The sequence below is a fragment of the Tribolium castaneum genome, chromosome 10, assembly GCF_031307605.1.
Source record: "Tribolium castaneum strain GA2 chromosome 10, icTriCast1.1, whole genome shotgun sequence".
Lineage (NCBI taxonomy): Eukaryota > Metazoa > Arthropoda > Insecta > Coleoptera > Tenebrionidae > Tribolium > Tribolium castaneum.
Window position 1 is genome coordinate 6,410,836 of NC_087403.1, and position 26,201 is coordinate 6,437,036.

The following is a 26,201-nucleotide window of genomic DNA, read 5'->3' on the forward strand; positions in this document are numbered from 1 at the left end:
TAAATTAGTAAACTTCTGGCTCAAAAATGGGCTCACGTACTTGTTTGAGTCAGAGATAATTCTGCATAATGCCAGGTTTCAAAATATTTCAGGGTAGATGCTTCCAGAACATTTTTTGGGGTCTGGTTCTCGACTGTTTAATTCCATATTCTCGAGATTATTGCTTAATAACGCGGATGAGGCTGAAATCTTAATGCAACGACTTGGTCATAATTTTAATGTTTTTATCTTTATTAATGTCTGCTAGAAATAATTCTGCGTAATTATCACCTAAGCCAAATAATTTTGAAGCTAGTGTGCTTCCGAATTTTTGAAATAAAATGGTAAGAATAGAGTATATCGAAACAGTGGCTTTTAAGCAAATTGCTTACGTTTGCGTGTAAAATATGTTTCACAGGTTTAAAATATTTGAAGCATCTAGAAATAGAATTTGGGTATCGACAATAAATTTCCAGTGTTCAGAAGCGTAGTATATTTTAAGATGGATTAAAGTATCATAAACGTGTAAATTGTGTTTTAGTGCACCGAAATAGTGAGGGAACGAATGTTGCACCCCGACGTCCTTCGTCTTATCCCGACTTTTCTGGATTAGTTTTATTATGGTAGTGGACAATGAAATACGCGTTTTATTACTTGTACAATGTAACTTTCACCGCCGCGAAAAGTTTAACAATTTATTTTACTGGTCGGGAATCATATCAGGATTTGCAATTTTTTGTGGCGATAAAGCCCAAATTTGAAGAGGATGCGGCTATCTTATAAACTTCATCATTTAATAGGACAGCATGTATAATTGGTGTAATTAGAGCAATTAGGATCCGAATGGTAAGGCCGCAACAGCCACATGAATATCGTATAATAAAACCGATTTACTCCCTGCAATTTGTGATGCTAATTATAACAAAACAATTTGAAATATGCGGATATAAATTACAAGAGGAACTGGTTGGTATTTAATTATTATGAAAGGTTAATCGATATCTAAATATACAATGACCATTGTTTTCGGCTTTATTCACTCCCTTTCGGTGCGATTTCGACCCTGAATGGCTGCCTTAATTTACGTACACGTACAAACAACGCTCCTGATCTTGTCGCAAAAACTAAACATTAATAAAAGTGCTTAAACGTTTTTGTCTACTTTAATCCATTTTGTGGTGCTATCTTTTATTCAAAAAAATCTGATACAGGAGGGATGGGGAACCTACATCAAGTTCACCGCTGACAGATGAGGGAAAAAATATAAACATGTCCGTTTCCCCACATGAGCCAAACTGCCATTGTTATTTCACTCTTTGCATCTGCACCAAAAACTTAGAACAAGTTCAAATAAAATTAAACCCGACATCGATAAATTCACCACAGATAGATATATCAAACAATTTTTGATTAAATCTGGAAAAGGCGATCAATAAATCTTTTTTAAACGATTTATTATTTATGTCTGTCAAACGACACCTTTGCGGAATTTTGATATTCACGATTTATTTGCTTTGCCGCAAGAAAATACGAACTCGTTTTTCTTATTTTTTAATTCGACTTCGGGGTCAACATTTGAGAACTGGACTGGAAACTAGTCTTAAAAATTAGGAAACGGTTGATTTACTGCTTTGCAGGTCCTGTAAATAACCTGATTTATGTAAAATCCGGGTTTAAGTTATATAGCCGTTGTGTTTAAATTTAAACCTTGACGTGGTGCAAATTCAAATATGTAAGTTATTTGCGGAATATCCGAGCCTGTGAGAACCCACTCGATACAAGAAGGGATTTTTCAAGCGGCAGAGAGCTTGTTTGTTTAGAATTTATATACAGAAACTTCAATATTCATTTTGCTTCTGTTGTGCTTTTCGTTTGTTTCTGGACAACTGAAGTTGATTCAGATTGCTGAGCACCATGGTAAGCGTTCTCAGAACGGAGTTTTCAGGACAACTAAAGAGCGAACATGCAATATCGAAGAGAAAATCTATTTACTCCAGTGCTTTGAGTAGTTTATGTAGCCTATGATTCTCATCACCTGTAAACTCGTTGGCGAGCGCCTTCAATACGAATTTGGCTTTTGATCCATGGAAATGTTGCTTTGTCAAAAATCTAATTTTAAAATTCAATATGTGGGGCATAGGTTCCGCTTTAAGTTTCGCTCTGGTTAAATGAAAGTTGGTGATTAGATCTATGACTGTGGAAAAGTATAAAAAGGGAACTTCCTGAATCGGCAATAATAAATGTTATCGGAATGTTTCTCTATTATCAATCATAATCAATTCTGGACTTCTATGGCTACTCGTAAAATTTTCACGGTCCACTGATTGAGAAACGCTGTCTTAGCTTTAGATAGATGGCATGCTAACGGCCACTATGTACAGACAATTCCCAGACATCCTTCGCGGAAGTGGTTACTATAATAACACGGCACCATTGAAATACCAACTAATAGCATGTAATCATACGGTCAAATGGCTACACGTTTGTTATGCAGATAAAGCAAACAATAAATTGCTTTAATCAAATGAGACACTGCGCGTTCTATATATACAAACATTATTTAGTCCTCCGTCCATTGTTCGCAACATATGCATCGTAATACACACAGGTCACATGCCAGCTCCCGGAATTTCAAGCAACTCACACTATCTCTAATAGCTCGCAAATTACGGGAGAAAAATTGCACCAAAGCCAAGAATTAAACGCAACAATGTCGGTCGAGAAGTTAATAGAAACCGAGATAAGATTGATAATTTCGTATTGAAATGGCGAAGGCGGGCTGAAACAATCGAACGAAGACGTAATATCACCAATTTACAAAAAGACGGGGAGCGTGTACAGAAATCGACTGTTATGTATGGACGTATTTATCACCAAAATTACCCACCTTTAACTTAAATTATTATTATTTTTATTGTTATAGATACGTTCTGTTCTACCACAGAGGCGGCAATGCTCCATCGGACGTGATACGAATAGCGCTGCACCTGGAATATCTATGCGATTAATGCCTAGCCAATAGGCTAAGAAAATTCGAAACAATTGTCTTGGGAATTCTAACGCACAACGAAATTATTATAAACATTCTTAAAAATAGCTCACTCTCCGACCCAGATCTAAGATTATGAAGACGGAGTATTGTAACCCTAAGTATCAATATACAAAGGTTTAATTTAATTTACATTTCAACAAGTCTCGGGATCATCTCGCATGAACATGACCCAAACTGTCGGCAAAAAGACGGTCGGCCCTTGATTTTAAAGGACTTTTGCCTCGCGAATATTCCTAATGCGAACCTTTTGGATTTTCCTATTCGCATGATAAAGGCTTGAGTGTCGATCAAAAATGTGTAAATCTGGACCAGCTGAGAGCAGCCCTTCAATAAGAATAACTTAAAATTCTTCGAGTTCGCGATCGTGCACCGAAACCTGGTCGCGAATGATTGATAGACTTTTCTCAAGCCAGAATAATAAACATTTCCATATTAGCTTAAGCCGCTCCTTAATTTTTTGCATTTTTTCCAGAATCGGTTTTCTCGAAAATCATTTATCTATGTTATAAATAAAAAAAAGCCAAGTGAAGAACCTCCATTTTTTGCCCTGATTTTCCAACATTGTTAATGTTATTTATATTGTATATACTATTAATTGATAGCTTTAGAAAGATCTAAAAACCTTCGAGGGAAACCCGTTCTTCAGTCTGAACTTAAGTTATACATAGCTGAACAGTTGAAAGTATAATTAAATTAAGTATAATTTAAGGCATTTTGAATTTTTCAGAGCCAAAAAACTCGAGCGGTCACCGGTGTCCGGTGTGGTCACTTTTTGTTTGGCAAACACGCCAAAACGGACACATCCAATACAGCGGACACATGTGTTTATTTGTGTATGTAATATTGTGTCCGCTTGGCGCAGTACATTATATCAATACTGCCTTAAAACAAGTTGACACGCCAAAGCGGACACTCCAAGCGGTCACTTGATTTTACAAGCAAAGAAGAGCTGCAGAGCCAAACTATAGCTAAGATGTGATTCACAGTATGCCAGAGCGGACATTAGTGTGTAATATTAAGAAAGATTATGTGTCTGCTTGGTGTAAAGAGGCAAAGTATCTGGCGGACACCGGTGTCCGCTGTGGCGCCTCAAAGTATTGTGCGGTGAAACAAAAAAATAAAAGTAACCTATTCGAGGATTTTTTTCAAAAATAATTCTCAACTAGGGTATTTTTGCGTTACTTTTGGTTCAGTCTGTATAAAATTCACCGAACAGAAGGCAAGAAGCGGAGCATTTCGATATTTGTTGGAATTCGGTTTGTTTAAAATGTCGCAATTATGATGTGGTGTTGACTTTAAAAAAAGGGCGTATCTCAAACATTTTTATTTTCTTTGGCAAGAATGATCCAATAACAGAGTGGGAGAAGCCAGTGGTTTGAAAAGCATGTGATGTCTTTGTGCGTTGTTGACTGGCGATTTCTGAGACGTCCTAAATAAACAAAAAAGTGAAGCGGGGTTGCGGGTAGGTGGTTTAGCAGTAGGTGCAATGACAGTGTTTTATGGTTGCAATGGGAAATTAGGTAGGTTTGGAGAAGTGAGTCCCTGAGGGCGTCGTCGGCCGATAAGGGGGCGTCGGCTGATGATTGAAGCAATCAGCAAAATGTATGTAGGTATGCGTGGTGTGGGTGTGGGGCATTAGAAATTTGTGTTATCTTTGTGGAGCAAAGTAATGGCTGGAAGCAGAACACACATGATTCGCCGCACATTAAGCGATCAATGAAGCCACGGCAAAGCTTCGAGCCACGTCTTAGCCACATTCGCGGTCTCTTTGATTTATCCGTACGACAAAAGTTCGGGTCTTACTCCATACGCGGATAGCTTTATTAGAGGTTATCCGCAAATCGCTCGAATTGCCCGATAAAGAAAATGGCGCGCAAACCCATTAAATGGAAGCCGGCAGTTACACCTCTTGTTTGCGGCGTTGCCAGACGTTAATCTTTGCCAAAACCTGCACGCTTCAATCGGGGCTAAAATGTTGACCGATAGCTTGGAAATTTATTGCACCTTAAACTCGACCGCCTGATACACCGAATGGACAGCTTCCTAGATGAGGGTGGAAGGCGCATGAATTTTAATAATTTACCACATAAAACGACCACCGGCCGCTTCAAAATTAAACACGCCGCAAATATCACACGCTTTATAATATATGATTTTTTAAAAACCGGTTCCGGATTGATAAACGGATTCAAACCGCTTCCGCCGTAAAGCTCGCTCACTCGCATCTATTTTTAAAAGCACCCGCAATGAAGACCTACCATATCCTAAATAACCAAATAAAAGCTAATGCCAAAAGAAGCGGTTTCAGTTAAAAGAAAATGTGACGTCAGAGAAATAAACTTCGCAAATTTAATCAGGAGCTTATGCTGAACCTGTCGCTGCAGTCTGTGCACTTTCCTGACTTATAAGAGAGATAAAAGCGTCTATGACTTCATTAATACTACAGTTATTACACAATTCAAAGAGGCAATTTAACAATATTAGGTAAACTGAAAGTATGTATAAGATGTTCTTTAATGTAACGTTTATTGTTTTACCAATACAGGCATGTCAAAATTGAAATTTATTTTCCATTATCTCGAGGAAACACTTCAAATATAATAGGTGTTTCCCAAATGTGGAAACGAGAACTTAAACGGATAAAGCTCTTCTCTTTAATGAATACTTGTAGTACTTGCCTTTTTTATAAAAAATATTTTTCCAAACAAAGACTGCACGCCCTTGCTAAACTAGCTGATGAATAATGTAACTAAAGATAATTTGCATAATAGAGTTGTTTAATAAATCGTACACCACTAATCAAGTGTTGATGATGTGTGTAAGTGCCTTAATTAATTATGCACTATTTGTGGTAAAACGATTGCCTGATCTAGTTTTGGTTTAATCTAAAAAGAGAGTGAGACAATTGCTTATTGTATAATTCTTTCTGGGACGATTTGGGACCAAATTCAATTTGACACCACTTGTCTTGGCCTCCCTGTTGTTTACCACTTAAGTTGTCTAAAAGCTAATAAGTTAATTTAGTCCCTGCCTTTGAGTCTACCCCATGTATTTGCATGATAGTTACAAAACTAAATTTGGATTTGCCTCGTTGGATGGTTTTTGAAGTAGAGAGTTGAAATGGGATTAATTGTTAAACAAGAATATTCTTACGCGGCGAGATTGAGTTTTTACTCGTGTAATCTGTCAAGTCATGCACCAGCTGGAATGTGGTGAAATTTCAAACTAATTCTAAGATCAAAGCATTTAATTTATGCTCCATAACGCTGTTCTAGACTAACAACTTTGAAATGAAAAAGTGTCATATTCTGGGACTTAATTGGGATGATAGTGTCAGAATGGCTTAATTATCCTTTTAGAATAGCGTCTAAATCAATCTTGTTAAAAGTTCGCGTCAAAGGGTCGCTGCTTTTTAAGCTCCAATTAAAAATATTGGTAATTCATAAATAAATTATGTCGCGGAGTTCAGATGCTTATGATGTTAATGAGATAATTTAAAATGTGGCTTGTCGGCAATAAAGTGTTCATTAGTTTGTCTTTGGAAGCTTATAAGCCGGCGTGAAAAATTTCGACATTCCGGTGTTTCTGAAAAACGACATTAATTCAATCGTCGTATGCCTAAGGGGCTTTAAAAAAATCTGAAATATTATTTAGCATTAATTCCGAGTTTCCCGTGAAGTATTCAGAGAGCCATTAATATGCAATATCATTTTATGAAGAAATATGCAACGTCGCCAGCAGTTACTTGAGCCCATAAATTATAAAATAACATTGAAATCATAAAACCACATTTACAGATAGCCCGGTGGCGATATTTTAACACCAACTTTTTAAAACTCCGATAGAACCGCTGAATTGATTGCTTTCAACTTACAAATTCCATTATGTTAATTTCAAAGTAATCCAATTACTTGCCAAAAATTAATCAAATTCAACAACCACTTAATTATTATTAAACGAGCACATTATGAAAATAGATTTATCGAGGTGCAACGAAGGGGTTAACGAAGCCCTTTTCACTACTGCCCTATTTATCCGATGACAAAACTTGAAACCTTGGCAGACATCCAGGTTTTCAATTAAATAATGGGTTACACTTGGGTAGATTGTTCTGGAACGTAGGTTTGAAGGTATGAATATACAACGATCATTTAAACTACCAAGCTCTTTTGTATATCTACTAAACCGACATAATGCCTATTTATATCTTTACCCTCTAAAGAAAATGCTCGCTTTGCTTATACAAATAAACTAATTAAAACTTAATCCACCTGAACACAAATATTAAACGAATATTTAAACCTTTATTGGCAAAACCGAACCCGTCTCTTCACTATTTATCATTCCACACCAATCACTATTGTTGTTTTAATAGTCCCATGAATATTCCGGTAAAATTTGCAATTTAGATTGCAATTTTTATAACTTTGATTTTTTAAATTTAAGACCACGCCGACAAAATTGGTAATTTAATATTAGTGTCAGCACACGAAAATGTATTAGACTACTAACCGGTTCCGTTACGAGTAAAATGCACGCCCATTAATCTGAAATACTGGCAAAAAATTTAATATACACTTTACTCAAGATATACCTTGTATCCAACGAAGTGGGCTTTTCGGATAGCAGTGTAATAAACCGACCCCACGAGGCAAATTTGAGATTTAAAAGGCCGTGGAGATCTGTTCTTTTGAATAACAACCACGGAGGTGTACGAAAAGATATAGAATCAGGATTCACGGTGATATAGGACCTCGTTCACATTTTGCTTACATGGTCAGTTTGATATGTTTCCTCATAGTTCTAGTCTAATATAAAATAAATCACCTCCGATAAGACAAAGGCTATGCCATGATCCAATGGGAAATTTGCATGCTGTAATAATATCGCACCCAAGAACGTACAATAAGTTGAGTAAAAATGGTGGATGCGCCGGGCAAATAATGTGGCCGTTTTAGTGGAGTACAAATTATTGTATTGCTCTGTTATGTCATCCTATTTTGTATGAAAATTGTATGAATTGGCGATACATTAATTACCGTATTACGTATGATGTTCAATGGTGATCGATAAAGCATTTATTTCAGTGTTATCTGTCGAGAGCATAGAATATTTGCGTCAGGAAAGCGAAACTGTAGCCACAACGCATGAATATCAATATTATACATATAATCAAAACCTGTTAATCTGATAGGCTTCAGCTACATTGCAAAATGTATTGTACTTTGTAAATTATAGCATGTAGAATAATCAATCCATTCGATTGATATCCAGCATAAGCGTTGTACTCGATATATAATTTTAAATTATTGTACAAATCGGCCAATTGGAGAGAAATGTTCAGTGGAATTTATTATAATCATTATTTTAAAAGCCGTTTGTAATGCCGATGGTTTTGGGTAATTGTTCGCAATTGTTTACCGCTTTAAATTATATGCCTTAATTGATGGACGATGCTTAACTACTCGAAACCAAAACAGAAGTAAATATTTTAAAACTGAGAAATATGGAAACTATAATTAAAAAAGTTGCACTCAAGCCCGCTTCATATTTATTGCATGACGTGCCATACAATTCACGTAGCAACGTTGCAATACCAACTAAATTACTTTTGTTGAAATTCCTTTATATTTTTATAGAATATTTATTCAAACTTTTGAAATCTCTCATGGTAAATAAGGATAAAATTTATTGTTGAGTCAAGATTTAACTGCCAAGTCTTTTCTCTTAGTACGTGGCTTTATTATTATGTTCCGTTTCTGACCTATTTCTAGGAGAATTAAAAGTTTTATTCGGGGATGTAAAAATTATTGGAAAGTCATGCTAAACATAAAAGTTTAGATGCGACAATTTGCTGATTGAATGGGTTAGGTCATAGTAGAGCTGTAAAAATATTTGTTGTTTTTTGGTGGATGGGCCGGGACGTGGATGAATTTTTCCAAATTATGTAATAATGTATGTCTGGGTAAGAAATTGGTGTTTTTGTGATGAAGTGGCACCGGCTCGGCATTCTTTTTCGGTGCGGGCCAATGAAAAGAGAATAGGGACATAAATAAAAAGTTTGGTGAAAGTTGTTGTAAGTGTAAAGTGTAAGTTTGAAGCGAATTGATTTTCATTTATCTTTGTTAAAAACCGTGATCTTTAAAAAATCGTCTCCCACTTATTTGATTCAGTGTTCTGATTGGTGAGCGTACTTTTACTGTGGCCAAGCTAGTACATTATTCTCCAAAGTTAAGATTAATGGTGAGATTTGGCAGATTTTAGTGCAATAACTTACCGTTAAGAACGTGTACAGCTACGGTCGCAAATGCCAAAGCTCCCACGGCGCACGTGTAGTTCCCCGAATGGCGAGTTTCGAGGGGGCCCACCGTCAGAGTCGAAATGGCCGAGTCCGTGCTAGCAGACACGTTGGAGCTAGAACAACAATATGCTAATTGCACTCACCACCATCTTGTCACGGTAAACTGCCTCCACATAAATTAACAGACGTCACTTCGGCCCGAGAACGCTTTAAAAAATGGGGAGAAGGCCCAGACTAATTTTTACCTATCTAATCTATTCCAGACTCCCGTCTTCGCTTTCATATAGACACTTATTTTTTTAAAACAGCAGGCTCAAGGGAAATCAATTACTTCCACACAAAATAAAATAATAGATTTACACCACGAATGCGTGAATAAGCCACCACGAACCTTGAATATTTGAATTCTCCTGGTGCAAATATTAATCATTTCCTAATCTGCAAAAATGGGCTCGATGTTCACTGTCATGCAAGATGCATTATACTTTTAAAATTTTATTTATCACCCACGAAATCTTAATTAACCCAGTTCATCAGCCACCTCCATTTATCACATGCCTTGTAACTTACGAATTTTGCAGTTCGATCAATTACGAACAGAACAAAAATCTTAACTTCCACCGACAGGGGATAAGGAGTGGTTGTATTAATTTTGCGTGCGGGTGAGAGTGATTTAGATAAAACAAATTGCCTGGGATGTATTGAGTGTTTCGCTTGACGCGCTACATTCTTCAAATCTGTCTTGTTTTTCCTTGGTTGTTATTTGTTATTTTTTTGTTAACCTACATTAGGCGTGCTATCTGCGGAATATTTCCACTCAGTAAATGAAGTAACTTAATCCCCTCGAGCATCAAGGAAAGCTGCGAGTAGAGGACAAAGGGTGTCTGTGTGGTGAAGGTACTTACTCACCTGATACCTTTAGAGAGTGTGCGGTCTCCATGTCTCCAGGTGATGGTGGGGTTCTCCGAGCCCCCTCCTACCTGCGTTGCCAGACATGTCAACTCGAGAGCACTGCCGGCTTTGTAATACCTTTCAGTCACTTCTCGTCCGGATTCGTCCACTATTCGCACTTCCGGGGCTACAAATAGAATATATTCATTAGTCCCAATACCCCATTTCAACCACACTCATAGAATTTTAATATTGTAGAGGAGCACTATTGCGGAACTTGATTATACTACTCACTAAGGAGAATGTCTTGCCGCACCACTACCAAACCCTCGTACGTGATTGCATAACTAAACCCAACTCTACTCCAAAGCTCGCCACTATTACCCCACAAAACCAACCGTCACTTCAAATATAATTGGGAAATAAAACATTTAGGCCCTTACAAACGCTCCTAATACCCACAGCTTAGAACATCAACCGAAACGTTACACATTTTATTCCGCATTCAAGAACCTGTGGAGCAAAAATAGCACCTCGTTGACCACTAATCCCCAATGATTTACAACCATACACAAAGCTATTTACCAACAAAATATTGCCTAACTAGCTACAGCTCCGTGTGATTCTCTATCCTGATTTTTCAATACCAACTTATTTCAAACATTTTGACGCATACAAACAAATCAATACATTTTTTACGGCGAATATATTGCTAGAAAAAGCCGGGAACTATTGGACACCTACAGCCAAATGTATTAAGTTGACACAAAAAAAGGAAAAGTTTCCAACGGACAGCAAAAAAGTTTGGTGTGAAATAAAAGTCCTAAAAGGGCAAAAAATGTATCAGCAGGCTCTCTTAATACTTTGATAAATATTTGTTCAAACTTTGTCCCCATTTTTCAATAATGCAAAAATGGTGGATGCGCCGGGCGAAATTATTTACAATGCCAAATTAGTTCTCGCGTCATTGTAAATTACTAAAAGCGGGCCGTAATATCTTATTGAGAGAGTGTGACCTTTTGAAAACTTCCGCATTGATACATCGGATCCGTTTTTAAAAACGGATTCGCAACTTTGACCTAGTAAAACTTAAGTGCTTCTGCATATTCATGGTCGACTTCTTAATGTCTTTCTTGTGTAGTCTCGGCTTGGTTTTAATATTTATTTCATTGTATTAAGACATAAATGCCGTTTTGTTCTATTGTCTTGCCACGAAGCCACAAAAGTTTGACACCGTTTTCTTGGAGTTACATTTTAACTGCGGCTTGTTTGAAAACATGCGAATTGTTATCACTATGAACTTTTAGTTTTTGTAGTTGTCGGGCTTTTAGAGGCTATTGAATTGTTGGTGTTCCATAATTCATGGGTTTAATATTTAAATAATTTCGTTTGGTTTAGTTTGTGCCTCGTAATTTTAACAATGGGCCGTTGTTTGGATTAGGAAGCATGTAGCAGGGGACGCAGCGCTCCTAATAATTCATGTCTCACCTCCGAATAATTAGGAAATCATCGCAAAATCGAATACTACCAACTAACCTGTGACTTTGAGGAATATCCTTTTGACTTTTGGCGGGTGTGTAGCGACTTGGCACTCGTAGAGACCTTCGTCCCTCCGAGTGATGTAGACAATTTGTAAGCGAAAGTTGTTGGGGTATCGAAAACTGAGGGTGATACGCTCGTCGCTGCTGTACGCGCTGCGACCTACCGTAAGGAGATGTATTGAGTCTCCTTTGTGGTGGAGCCACGTCACCTATAAGGAAAAGTTCAGAATGAATGTCAAGCATTGCTAATTAACTCCAAGACAGAGTCATTACTGTCGACAATCCGGGGCGAAGCAATTTATAACAAAGTGAAAATTGAGGAACCATCTCGTGAGGTAGGAATGTGCGAGGTAACTTCAAAAGCCTCTATATGCTTGACTCTAGACCATAAAGTAGCGCTCATCCCGACTTGAACACCGATATTAATTATCCTCCGTCCCATTCAATGAAGAAACGTCGAAATGGTAGCTACGTGCTATCGCCTCATTACTCTCTTCCTCTCGAATAGACAGGAATGAAGTCAAGGAATTTGTTTTTGTTAAACACCGGCTCGGCCAACACTTATTACCCGATCAGAAGCACTCACTCTCAGCCAATAACTTAATTGAGTTAGCGATATTAAAATCTAACTTAGGAAGCAATAAATTTTTATACAAAAAGCAATTTCACAGGCCGGATACCAACACAAAAATTTCATTCTTTTCAATCGTATAGGTATGTGCAGAAAAAATTTCTTATTAAATTACTTTTTCATTTTCTCGACGACAGAGCGATTGTTGGTTCTCTTCGTATATAGTAGTAGCTAGAGATAATAACTATAAAAATTGTGTCCACGTGAACCCACTTTCTGCTGAGAGATTTGAGGATACGAAAAAATAAAACTTTCCAACCGAGTGATACGTTCGGCTGGTCGTTTATGGGTATATTTTACCTATTTTGTAGTTATAATTTGTTTGGTAAAACCGGTGGAAGCGTGGGAGGTTTTGAGCCTTTTTCCCTAATTAAGATATGTCTGGGTTGGGAGAAGGAATTGGAAAATATCTAACGTTATTAGTGGCAGCCATGTGCAAAACTTTGAGCTTTATTAGATTATAAGTGAAACTTGTGACATCTTATGAATAGGCAGCGTTCTCAAATAAACAGAGTTGCGGAACTTTTAATTTTTAGTGTAAACAGTAAACTAGAGTTGACTTTGTCGTACTTCCGTGCTGTGTGGGCCCGTAATCAAGGCAGATTGAATATTATATTCTCTATTTTCGTCGGCAGAAACTTTTAATATGAATGTCGCAGTTTGGTCAGAACCGACAGTTCGAAATGCTAATGAAAATGTTTGAAAACAGCAAAGCTGACCGAGTTATGTGTCAGCGGGTTTCCGCATAGAAATTTTGGCCAGAAAATATATTACTTTCGAGGCACATGCAAATTGCAAAATGTGGACGCGGCGGATTTTTTACTACTTTTTTAATAACAAGCTCTTGTCTGCACTCATTGGACAATTATTGCCCATTTTTTAGCGTCTCGCTTTGCCCAATTACAACGATCGATAAATTAGGAGTCACTTGCGAGCCCCGCGACGTAATCCGATTTTTGAATTAATCGTGTGGGGCTGTTTAGGCGGCTAGCCATAGCGTGTCCCTCAGGATCCAAGTTTGAATGTTCTTGGCGTATTTTATTGAAGCATGTGGAGGCAAAAGTGGGGTTTGGAGAGCCGTCCAGGCATCCAGCAGGCTTGCTCTGATTAACGGTCGTGGAAGGGTCGTGCAAAACCTGGCTGTCTTGCGACAGGCCCGGATTTCCTTCGCCAGTCCAATCAGCAGGAATACAACAAGGATCTTGTTCATTGGATTGTGTCACGAAATTGTTAACCGAGAGCTTTTTTTATTTGCAGAAACTATTAAGTCCCTCTTGCTTTCTCTTTTTTATGGCAGGAAGGACTAGCCACGCTTTATTTGCAGATTACAAATATTTATATCCAGAATAAACCAACCGTGCAATTAGACTCGGTTACAGCCTCGGTTTAACCGAAATTACGGGATAATTGAAAAAGCCACTTAAATATTTACCCACTCTATTAACAGGATACACTCAAAAAATCAACACCGCTACACCGGCTCTCAAACATCCTATGCCGCCAAATTGAGAAATACCAATTTTAGACCCCTTTCATAGGAAATTTACAGCACCAATCATCTTTTTATTAACACAAATTGTATCACTGAAAGCAATCGCAATCCTTTTACTCGGTGTTTATCATTTTGTACCAAGCGCTATTTTTTTAATAATTTTTTTTTCTTATATTTAGCAGTTAATAGTTTTTGAGTTTTTAGCTTGTACACTATGTAATTTTAGATTTTGCGAGACAGTGTGAAATGCATTGGAAGAAATATTCAGCGACAAAGAAAAACACAAAGCCAACGTTCGAAGCGGCAAGCTGCTGGAATACATTTTTATTTTAATGACATTTCTAGTAGTTCGCATTTGTAAACTTGAATTAGAAGTAATTCCGTCCCGGTTTGAAACTTATTACAGGTGTCAGGACAGAGTTTTGCTTCGATTGATTTTAATTATTTACAAAGCAATGCATTTTGCGTCTCAGGACTTGAAATAAAAGTGCAACAATGTGTCGATAATTTATTTCCATAAACACGTTATTCTGACTGTCTTTGTTTATTCAAGGCAAGAAACGCGTGCTAGGGTGGCATTACTTTGATGTATGGCGCCGTATTTATTTTCGAAAATGTACAAATAAAGTGCTTGGTGGCAGTCCATGTTGGCAACTGATGCAACAAACAATAAATTATGCTCGACCACAGTCTGTTATAACCCCAATACACAAATTTACCCTTTGTTATCATCGTATACAGCTTTAAGCGAAATTTCCTTTACATTTAAGAATGTGCGTTGAAAGCCTCTGATAATCACGTATAATGTGCAGTTATAAAAAGGAACATAAAGGATTCAAGATAAGTTAGATTCTATTAAAAACGCAAAATAATTAATTGTTTTCCCTCTGGAGGAATGTCTCAATAGGGTAATAATATTGCAGATGATTTCCAGGTCCTTTGAGTCGTAAATGTCGTCATCTGTTTGAAAACTAGCGACAAATTAGCCCATTTTAGAGTACGAGCGAAGATATTGAGAAACAAAATTGTAAAAGTCCAATACTTTTCATAAACCTTAGTTTGTGTAACATTCGCCAGCTGCAAAGCATCGTTACATCTGATAGCACATGTTGGTGGAAAAAGTATCTGTTTAACAGTGAACCGCACGATGTGATTTGCTTCAGTGACTCGGAATCATAAAAGTTTTGTTTTAGTGCCGTTCATCCATCGTCCTTATCTCGCTAATTTTTGCTTTTCGCGAAAAAATAAAAATCGTAACAAAGATTTTGTCTCGGCTAATAATTAAAGAGACGCTCGTGCTTTGACTATGAAGCATGGGTAGTTATCAAGGAAAATATCGCAGTGTGGCCGGCGATAAAACAGGTTAAGGCAAGGACGTAAGAAGCAAATGCTGACTATAAATGGAGGGCTTTTAAGAGATGACTAAAAATGTTGAGTGCTCCGCTTATATAAAATCCCGATTCACGCTGTCAGGGCATTCAGATGGATTAAAAAACGTGTTTTATAACATGGTTTAAAATAACTGAAACAGTTTCCATTCGAGGGTTCTTGAATGAAAAGCGGATTAGTTGAAATCACTGCAAATACAAAACTATGATTTATATTTCGCAAACGAGAAAACAATTATACTTAAAACGGGCTTTAGATTTTCCTTTATCGCTCATAACCCCCAAATCTATGAATAATACTGCTCACAGTTTTTAGCCGACTTCCCCAAATGAATACAGATTATTTATAATACGTTCGGAACCGCTGTAAGCAAAGCATCACAAACATCCCGATTTGATATTTGCATTTGCAAAATTACCTTTCAATTCGCCACAAAGAGTCAGCAAAATAAAACTATTACTATTGAGCAATTTTTGCAATTTATCACAAAGATATCAAATTTTACGGCAATTGTAACGTAAAAGAGAAGAAGTGGATGTAACCATAAAGTTATATGTTCTATTTTGCAGTGAGACCTCACTTGTTGACGATTGTCTTAATCTCCATGTTTCTTTTCGACTCTAAAGTGTAAAAGCCGGGCGTTTCTAAAGTTGTTTGGAAAGTTATTAATTAAAAATGAACAGTATTGGTTCGAAATTAGACCCTTGGGTGTCATACATAATAAAGCCTTTCGATCGACTATTGAAAGAAAATTGGAGTTCTGAATTATACAATTTCCGTCCAAAGTTTTGCTACACGAAAGATTTAATAAATAAATGATCCAACAGAAGTAGTAAAATGACAGCTGCATTAAATAGTTTATAGGAAACTTGGAGTTTAACTTGTATTTATATTTTTATGTTTGAAACAGTTCCTCTTTTATCAAGCGAAAACTAAATTATGTAGGCACCGTAAAAGAGAAATTCTGTTTAGTTGTGAATATTAAAGCCTGTTGTTTATTCACGCCAGACTGTTTAATTTACAGTAAAGCAAATTTCATTAAATGTATGTTTTAGTAAGTGAGACTTACTTAGTGCATACAGTTACGAACTAAAAACAACAAATTAATTTGGAGGTTTCTTAGAATAATTTATAGGGAAGTGTAGAAGCTAATTGGCAAAGTGCGCCAGTTTCCGCCGTTTTTTCTCCTTTTTAATTACGCAGATAGCTCGAAATAAAAACCGTTGCTGGCCTTTTACTCCGAGGCTATGATGGTGGTGTGTTATGTATGAGAATTTGCTTTCGGGATGTGAAACCCTTCGATAGCGACATTCATGCAACTTAAACAAGTTTAGCTCCGATTTACAAGACTCTTGGCCTTAAATCTAACCTCATCGTGGCAAAGGCGTGCTTGTGGTGACCTGAAAAGTATTGAAAACTCACTTTACATTCAACCCAAATTCAAAAACTTCAATATATCTATCACAAAGCTTTCAAAAAACGATGTGTACTTTCTTAAATATAAATAGTATAAAAGGGTTTAAGCCAAAGAAGGAAACATAAGAAAGGAATAACTAGATAAAAGTTTTGTGAAGAAGTCCGGAGTTTGAAATGCGTAAAGTTGCAGTATATTATCAAGTTTCCCCGTACAAATACCAATAGTGTCTTGGCTGCTAATGAAATCACATTCTCACGTTCCCTCGTGGCATTTCGTTTAGGATTCTGAGCGTTCGCTGTGAAATGTCTTCTTTATTACGATTATGTTACTTTTCTGATGTTGAATACATTTCCCCAACTTGAATGCTACTTATACATTGCTTTTTCGCTCCGACCCTCGAACACATCGCTAATTACATAAAAATTATTAAAATCAATTGGTTTCCGTTCCACTTCACGCTGCCGTTTCTCAAAATTTTATTCGAGTTTAATGCCGAGCATTTTCGCTCTTCTAATCGGTTTAAAAATGTAATATTGTCTGAGTTATTATCTAAATGTGCAATTTTCGGACCCTTCATTTTATTAATCTTGCAGTAAAATCATCAGTTCATCATGCTTAGATTGATTTTAAAATTTCATGTTGCTTGTACTTGAACCAGAGCAGTCATGTGGGAAAAAGATTCGGGTTCAAGCTGTGAAATGGAGGAGGACATCAGTTAAATGGACGCACTGATATTGTAGCCATTAATAATACAGAACGTGGTAACGATGACAGCTTAGGACCCAATGTATAACCCTTTTAAACAAAATTTCGGTTAGGCCATTGTGGTTTCAGAGATTACTCCAAACCGAGTTTATTCGATAGCTGAGTGTGTTCCTCGCAATGTTACCAAATCACTTATTTTATGTCTTGAAACGGAAAGGAACAATACCATAAATTTCGGAGGAAAAAAATGTCAAAAGTAATGTTGTTATCGTTTGTCTAGTGCAAGGAAAAATATATATGGATGGGATATGTAACGGTGTGGATAAAAAGTCGACCTAATTTTACGTGGGCTTGGATAATTTTATTTTAAAGGTTCAAGTAATTCAGCGTAAACGCCTGACAGGTGGGATTAAAATTTGAAAAAGGGGATCGTTTAGTGGAGTTAGGAAATGGATGCTGGCAATTAGTGGTTTAGTTTGGTTTATTTGCAATAAAATTGAGTTGAGGTATAAGATATATCGACGCAAAGTTGGGAAGATCGACGGTTACTTGCAAAACAATTCTAATTACCTTTGTAGCAATGACGTCCAAGTGGTTGCGAGATTTCGAAATTAATTCAACGTAGACAAAGATACTTCCTCTGAGCATCGGATATCTTAGTTCGTAATGAGTTTAGTGTCAGTGGTAGAATGCTAGATAATTAGGACGCAATTATGATAACCAGAGTGCGATTGGTGTATGAGATCGCACGTGCTCGTTTCACGTTTCGCCAATCATGGTGCATGATCATGTCCTGGGTTGCAAATTCCTACACATCAAAGGTGATGAGTGCAGCTGTATTGATGAAATCACTAGCTCGAAGCGTTCATCCAACTTAGCTATTAATAAGCAGGCATATATTGAAATCTTGACGGATTGCGCCGACTCTACACTATATCGTTTCCATGAGTTTGATTTGATAATGCTGCTCCAAAACAACCACCTATTAGAGGAAGTGTAATTTCCGTTCCTGTGATACAGCTTGTGGCTGCACCAGTTGTTGAGTTAATACTTACTTTACTTCCAGAACAATCCACTTAAGAACTTTCATTAGCTCAAAATATCATCGTCTTATCATTTAAGATAATTACTCGGGCATTACTGCCACAAAAATGTTCCAAAAATTAATTAACGGGTCTAGGGCGCGCTCGCGCTCCAAGATCAATACCAAATCAAACAAGTTTGCAGGAATATGCAGTGGCAAAAAGCACGACGTGTCTGTTGCATCCTTTGACAAAAGGACGACTATTGACGCAAAATTGTGAGTGATCACTTTGCTGTGAAGGGTTCAAATGTCCTTAAACTTTTTCTTTAAAGGAATTTTTCTATTTTATTTTGATAGATTCTTCCAACTTTAACGGTGTCCTAAGCAATCACTTGTCATGCTTGACCCGGACACAATTCTCACGCTTTCAAATTGTATTAAATCTTGCATTTTTATTCGAAGCCGTTGCATTTTTTATTTCTCGGCAATAAATTCGGAATGTGTGTCGTTTAAGTATCATCCCTATGATTTTGCTCTAAGGCGTTATCTGTTGTTATCAGCTTTGTAGCGCCTACCCGGTAATAAAACAGCGGCCAAGTGATTTACAAAGCGCCCCATGTGAACGATATCTGCAATGGGCGAATATTCGGAACGACTTGTCACAGCAAATTTCCGCGTTTATGACAATAAATCGTCATTAATTTAATAGAGCGATCAGTGCGATTTCTATTCTATCGACAGAAATCGAACAAGTATTAGTGGTAATTGTGGCATTTAGATTTTTTGCTGCAAACGGAACGAATGAATGAATTTTCAAGCATCAATCGTGATTTATTGGTCGATAAAAATATTTCTATTTTTAGACTTTTCGAAATGTAATCAATCTTAAAAGCCATATACAAGGATAGAGTAATCCCGGGAGTGCTCGACTGTATTATTATATTCGTTTAGTAAGTGACAAGGGGGCATGTTTTTGACTTTTGACGGAGAAACTGTTTATTTGTGTTTGTGATAAGGGTTTTGTTTTGAAGATGTGGGATAGGGTTTACTGTTATTACCGCTATCTAGCGTTGGCAAAGTATGTAAATTAAGTTGGTGTCATGTAACGTGTGCATTGGATAGCCACATATAAAATAAAAAATGAACAGCCCTGAATGAGATCCTTAAAGTTAGTGTAGAGTGTGAAACATAAATCATCCTCTTTATAAAGGTAGTATCACTATGAATGTCGCTTTTCCAATAAAGAAGCATATATAACCAACTGCAGATGAATCTTTTTCAGGAGTCCCTTTACAAAAACCTCGATCACTGTACAGGGTGGAGATGAAGCGTATGCCTTGAATATGTCACCACCATATACATGTTTTGCTTTGTGAAGCCTATTCTGCTACCTTGAGTTCGATGGAATATGATATATTTCATTTTTTGCACTGGCTTTACATTCCAGCAAGCCCTCGTTTTTGCATTAAAATTGTTTGATTTAAATATACAACTTTTTGAAACGCTTTGTACGTCTGCAGCATACATAATTTATATTAAAAATTTTACATCACAGAGACATAAAACAATGTACACAGACAAAGCAACCCGGGCTTAATTATACTACTTTTGCATAAATTAATCATTTCGGGACTTAATCACAACATACTCCAAATTTATCGTCCTAAGAAACTTTTCAACTGTTTTTTTCCAGCTGCAATAAAGAGATTTGCAACAGCATTCTATAAATAATAATTTCGCTCGGAATAAAGACAGACAAAACAAGCGTATGTAGCTGCAGTTTGAAACATTTGTTTGTTGCCAACAAGTCTACTACACCCAACTGTATTAACTATAATCATAATCAAACAATAGAATAGCAAATTTCCTAACAGCATTAACCATAACTGAACAAGAACTAACAGCAATTATTATTGTTCATTTAACAAACACTCATACGTTGCATTTTCTAATGAAGCGGCACAAAAGAAAATAAAAACAATAGCACACACATCCTGCGCTTTATTTACATTTTAAGGTACGTAACGTAAATACATACCGCGGAAGTATAATAACACATACCTGAGTATTTTTCTGAATATTTAGTTTCAGAATAATTTATTAGATAATGTTTGCCTTCCTTTTTACGAGCTAGCGCGTATAGTGTTCCAGCAATTCGCCTGGTGTTGAAAATTTCAGGTTTAGTTGTTGTTAAATCATTAGTCATCTGTGTACGTACCATCCCTGTCTACACCAAGCTTAAACACAAAAACATTTCGTTTAACCAAGTTTGCAGAACCAAACAGAATTGAAAACAAACATCACTTTTAATTCACAAATTTCAGCAATTGGGAAATTATCGGAAATCCATTTTTTGCTCACAACTCCTCGTAACTCTTTCCGAGGCGATTCCATCATTCATAAATCGTAATTTCTTTTCTAATAACGCCAAAAATGATGAATTTTTCGAATTGAATCGTTGAGCACAATTGTTGCGCAAATGGTAATTTTAATGAGGACAATGGCTCAAAAAATGAGTGTCGTTGGAGTTCACAAAACAATTTCGATGAAACCGGCGAGATAGCGATTCCAGAATTATGATCCGAGCTGAAATTACCGGAAAGCATACTTTTGAAGTAATTATTTGTTCAGTATCAATCTAGTATCTCCACTACAAAGCATCGGTATTTGATTTAAATTATTGCACAAACACTCGTACAACAGAGAGGTTCCAACTTTTTGCACTTTGATGAGCTGAAGCCGAACTTAGTAACTTTGCTTTAAAAGAGCGAAGCTTTTTAAGATAGCTGACATCTTAAATAGGACTTACCATAAAGCTCTTTCACACTTTATTTGCGATCGTTTCCTTAAGAATCTATTAAATGCAGCTAGTGCTTTTAATGGCGCTTCATTCATTTTATTCACCTGCCCCCTAATCTGTGATTACCGACACCACAAATTTACTTAATTAACGTGAGACTTAAACCGCCGATTTTTACGTTGTGATACACTTTTAATGCCGTCCATGTGGAACAATTTCATTTCAATATTACTTGGGAGCATATGATGCCACCAAGCGTCTTTCATTGAAACCTGAAGCGCTTTCAACTTAAATTCAAATTTGCTGTACTGTAAAATTAAAATAATTTCTATTCGCTTCAACCGACGCAGAAACGATTAAACTATAATTAACGCGAATAGCAATAACCACAGACGAGGTCAAATTATTTTAGTCTAGCGATTTCCAGCAATACCTAGCTAAAGAGCTGGATCGAGACGAGGTATTTGGGGCAATTTTTGAAACGGCTTGATTATAAATTTCATCCTCGTTCAATCTTGAGTTTGCATATGCGCAAATTCAATAAGGTGCCATCTTCATACATAGCCCCGCTATTCTTCTAACTTCGTCTAAATGCTATTGAAAAATGTTAGTGAGCATGTGCTGAATGTTAACTCGTGCAAAAGATGTTAAATATGCTAATGCTGGAGGCATCGTCTACCTTCAGTTCTGTATTTGAAACTCGGTCTAACTATTGGGAGAGAATGTTAGATATTTGGAATTAGCAAGATGCGTTTACGTTGTAAAAATTTTTCGAGTGCGAAGGATTTATGACGTCCCGGCAATCCAATCGAAATGATTTTAAAAGGCATTGAGCCATGATGCGAAAGTTTTAAGTGCCTTAGCTTAAAAGTAGAGAGAAGCTTCTAATATTTTTTATATTAAATTTTGGAGTGTTGAAAACTTTATAGATTATCTCTTATAGTATGTCATGCGAGGCTGCATTGTGTAGCACCTTCGCCGAAAGCGTTTCCCTAGACGTTCTATGCGCTCTACTGGCCAAGCGCATTTTAGCCGATAAAAATTCGATGAAACGAAATCGTTACTTTATTGTAAAGTTTCAACTCGCGCTCTTCTCTCGAATGTATAAGGGACAAAACTGTTTCCTTTGTACGAAATCAGGGATAAAAATGTGTCATAATGGATCCGCTCAAGGACCAACTTTAATCTAATTTCGCAAGTTCAACCCGCACTGACGCCGTTAAACAAAAGTTGCTTTCGTCACAATCCGCGCAATAAATATTAAACAAAAAGCCAACTTGCCGAAATCTGACACATATGGTGCTGAATAGAGATTTAGCTCGATTTGTCTAAGTGTATTAGAAGGAAATTGGATCGAACCGTTTTATGTTAGAAACCATGATTCGAATCTGAAGTTATGAAATGCCTTGTATTGGTTTCCGCTGCAAAGTACGCTCGCGGGATTACAAGTGTTTTGAATAGGTTCGGACTGAAAACTGTCTCTTCAGCCAATAATAGTTTCGGAAATTTATTAGGTAATACTAAGGATAAAGTGGCAGATTTGCGAAATCAATTGCACCACTTCTGCCATCAATACGAAACTTCGTCCAATGTTTTGTCCTTCCGTGGCATCCATTTCACTAATTTAAAAATTTTGATTAATTAACTCGCTCTTTAGAGCTTTCCGGTGTTGAATTACGCGATGAAATCTAATACGATTGGAGGCAAGCAAGATGTAGTGCTCCAGCCACGCAGTAAAGTTTTTTGAATCATTAAAACGCAATATTGAATCAAAAGTGGTTGACTTCAATAAAAAAGAGCGAAATGATCAAATGGCTCAATATTGCTTTTCTCTTTTATCCGAGTCACAGTTTTTATGTTGTCCGTAACCACGCTGCTAAGTTTTGACAAGTATTTCAGCTTTTCGTCAGATCGTTAAGACTTTGAAATTGCTTAACTTTTCTTTTTATTCAGCTGAATCTATTCGAGTTTAGAAGATACCAATAAAAGCGTCGAAAATTTATAGGAGTTGAATAAGAAGTGTGTAATAAAATTTGCGATGATATATTAGGTAATCACGATTATCAAGGGCGGGAATCAATGGGATCATAATAAAAAATGCTCTGTCCGAACATGTACGCGTCTAAAGTAAAAAGCATGTTTTTTCGTTATTGCATTTCTCTTTATGACGAGATTCCGTATCCAAACTGTCAAACCTCGTACCCATGTTACATGAAATAAATTTTCCAAGTCGAGAAAATTTCCACGGTCACCGATTCAAACAGAATGACTAACTAACACTGAAATTGTTGCACCAGATCGGCACTTGCAACCGGATTATGATAATTCGTCCTTTTCGGATAGTGTACGTTTTCAGTCGTATTTAGCTCAGACATGTCAGGCAAATTTCGTTTAAGTACGTTATGTTTTATTCATGTTTTAAAGGTGAGAGGTTGCACTTCCGTTACTTTCATGCTTCAACTGCAACTTAATTAAACGACGGAAACGCTCAACCTATCTGTATAACTGTTTTCCATTTCGTGGAAATATTTTTTCCGAAAGCACTGCCTTCTCGAGACGTCGATAATAGGGTTTTAAGATGGCATAAAGGCAATTCAGCCATGTGGAGATATAATTTTCTATGGATTTCGGAAGGCGGTGCACATTTTCACCCTTGAGGGGCTAAGGAGGTAAAGCTCTCCAGACGTCTCAATAACCGATTTCGTATGCCGCACATTCTTCAATTTTAACGGTCTCTAACAAAACATTATTTCGACAGAACTCTAATGAATAGTCGATAAAGCACACTCCTGCCAAAAATTTTAAATTCAAACCAAACCAAACACAAAGTAATTTTCCAAATGTTAAGTCATAATTAAAATTCTCTAGTTCAAAGCGGAAGTCACTGAGACGAATAATTTTTATTAACTAGAATTTTAATTTATTCCAACACTATTCCGTAACTTGTATCAAACTTTAATTAATTTATTTTTCAATTTTGGGCTTGAAAGTAACTTGTTTTCCAAAATTACGCTCTTATTAAGTAAGCAGTCGTAAATAAATCAGTAAAAGAACTAGCTTTGTGGAAGTTGAATTTAAATTACTCGAAGAATGTTTCGCATTTTAGATATTCAAGGGGTCGAAGATTTATAATGAAAGTTGAGACGTTTGGCAGCAAAAATAAGTTAAAAGTTATACAAAACGCCAATCAGTTTTGTGAAGCTGGAATTTTCCGGACATTTTGTCATTGTTGAATTCGGCTATTCGCTAGTATTCATACCGAGCCGACGTTTTGATTACATAAATACTTGCTTGAAAAGAAGTCGCTTTTAAATGGTCTTTTTGACAGTTGCATTTTACTGTCGCTTAATCTCTATAATCTCAAGTTAAATAAATGCTGGCTAGGAAATATATTGCAGCGTTAAAATGTTTACTCTTTCTATCTCTAAGGGCATATTTATGTTTTCAGAAAGTAATTAAAAACCGCCAACCAGAAAAAACAACGCAAAAACTAAAACAATTACCAAAAATGTGTTTTTGTAGCAAAGAGAATTTTTGTTGAAAAATAATATAATTATAATTTTGACAAAAATGTGTTCAAAGCATAATTAACGTCAAAGGGTTCATAATTGGACTTTTTGCCTGATTCAATTACGGCTTGTTATTTTTTAATTACGTTTTTGGCAGTAAATAAAAAATAAAAATTAGCTTTAAAACGCGTGAAAATGATAATTTGTAGAACAGGAAAAGTCGTGTAAATAAGTAGTTGAACAAAAAGCAATTTCAGTGTCCTAATTGTCTTTCAATATTTTATGGTGGCCTTAATTAGTTTTGTGAAGTGTATATCTACGTGAACGGAATGAAACGAGCAACCGGAAAACGATGTGCTAAATGGCCCCCAATTGTGTGACTCGCATCTTGAGGCAGATATCAAAAGTTTGGTTTTAAAAATTTTTATTAGGAATTGTTGGAATTTTCCGCTCGCCTTAAATTAACTCTCAGCCATGTACATAAAATAAAGTGAAGTTGAGTAACTAGAAATTGTAAAAAAGTTGGGCGTCGTGCACCATTTGGCGCGATAACGGCTTAATTTTAACTAAAATCTCGGTAATCTGCGTGAAATAAGTGGGAGTAACAGAAGGTTTCGCTTTCCAATTGTTTTCGTAGTTTTATTGCGCACGATTACACGGCAGAGAGCTCCGTTTATTTAAAAAGTAAATAGAAATAGGATACTGTTTATCCTATCCTGGAAAAGGATTACTTACTGATATTTTAACAGCTAAAAAAGGAATCAATAAGAGGCGAAAAAACTTTCCAGCATTCACAATTTAGCCGAGACCATATATCACGAATTATATAAACAGTTCTAAGATTAATAACTACTTTTGCACCACTAACATCAATATCAGCGATGATAGAAATGCCGGGGAGATTAATAGGTCGTGACTTGCGGTTTACATTCATATACCAGTCCAGAGTCTTGCTCTTATTAGCAAGATAAGTACTAAGATCAAAGCAGACGAAAAAATTATCGTTGCAAACCCGTCAGACCGTTAAGCTCCACTGACGGCCTTATAGACGTTGCCAATACAGCCACTAAACCCCCCTAAAATATTATACCGCCACCTTAATATGCAAAGCTCCCAATTAAATTTTCTAATTAATTATCCCATTCCAACCAGCACAAAAATCGCTACGAAAATGCGTATTCATTTTTGATGAAAATGGCTTAGAAATAGGGATTAAATCTATGCTTTTGCAAACTACATGGCTATAATAGAAGTCAGTGGTGAAAAAGGGCGCATTTGCGGCAAAACGAGCTGAAAAGGTAGAGGATAAAAGAATAGTCAAGCAATACAGAGTGCTCAGAGTGTGCTTGGGTTTAGATCGACTTTATATTGCCGTTTTCTTTGTTTTCTAATTTAAATTTCTATTGAAAAATACACCCCCGCTTTGAGTTTACTTTTTTATCAGCACGTCGATTAAATGTGTGAGGACAA

The 26,201-nt window shown here is 36.5% G+C and overlaps 1 protein-coding gene across 3 annotated transcripts in view; it reads right to left on the reverse strand.

Annotated features, from left to right (window-relative positions):
* Positions 1–26,201, reverse strand: part of LOC103314654 (uncharacterized) — an 87,118-nt gene that overhangs the window by 6,473 nt on the left and 54,444 nt on the right. For all 3 annotated transcript variants that reach the window (XM_008201157.3, XM_064359366.1, XM_015981231.2), the window contains exons 4-6: positions 11,760–11,973; positions 10,242–10,410; positions 9,309–9,445 (exon numbers count right to left, since the gene is read on the reverse strand). In XM_008201157.3, coding sequence (XP_008199379.1) covers positions 9,309–9,445; positions 10,242–10,410; positions 11,760–11,973 — 520 coding nt within the window. The remainder of the gene's footprint in view (positions 1–9,308; positions 9,446–10,241; positions 10,411–11,759; positions 11,974–26,201) is intronic.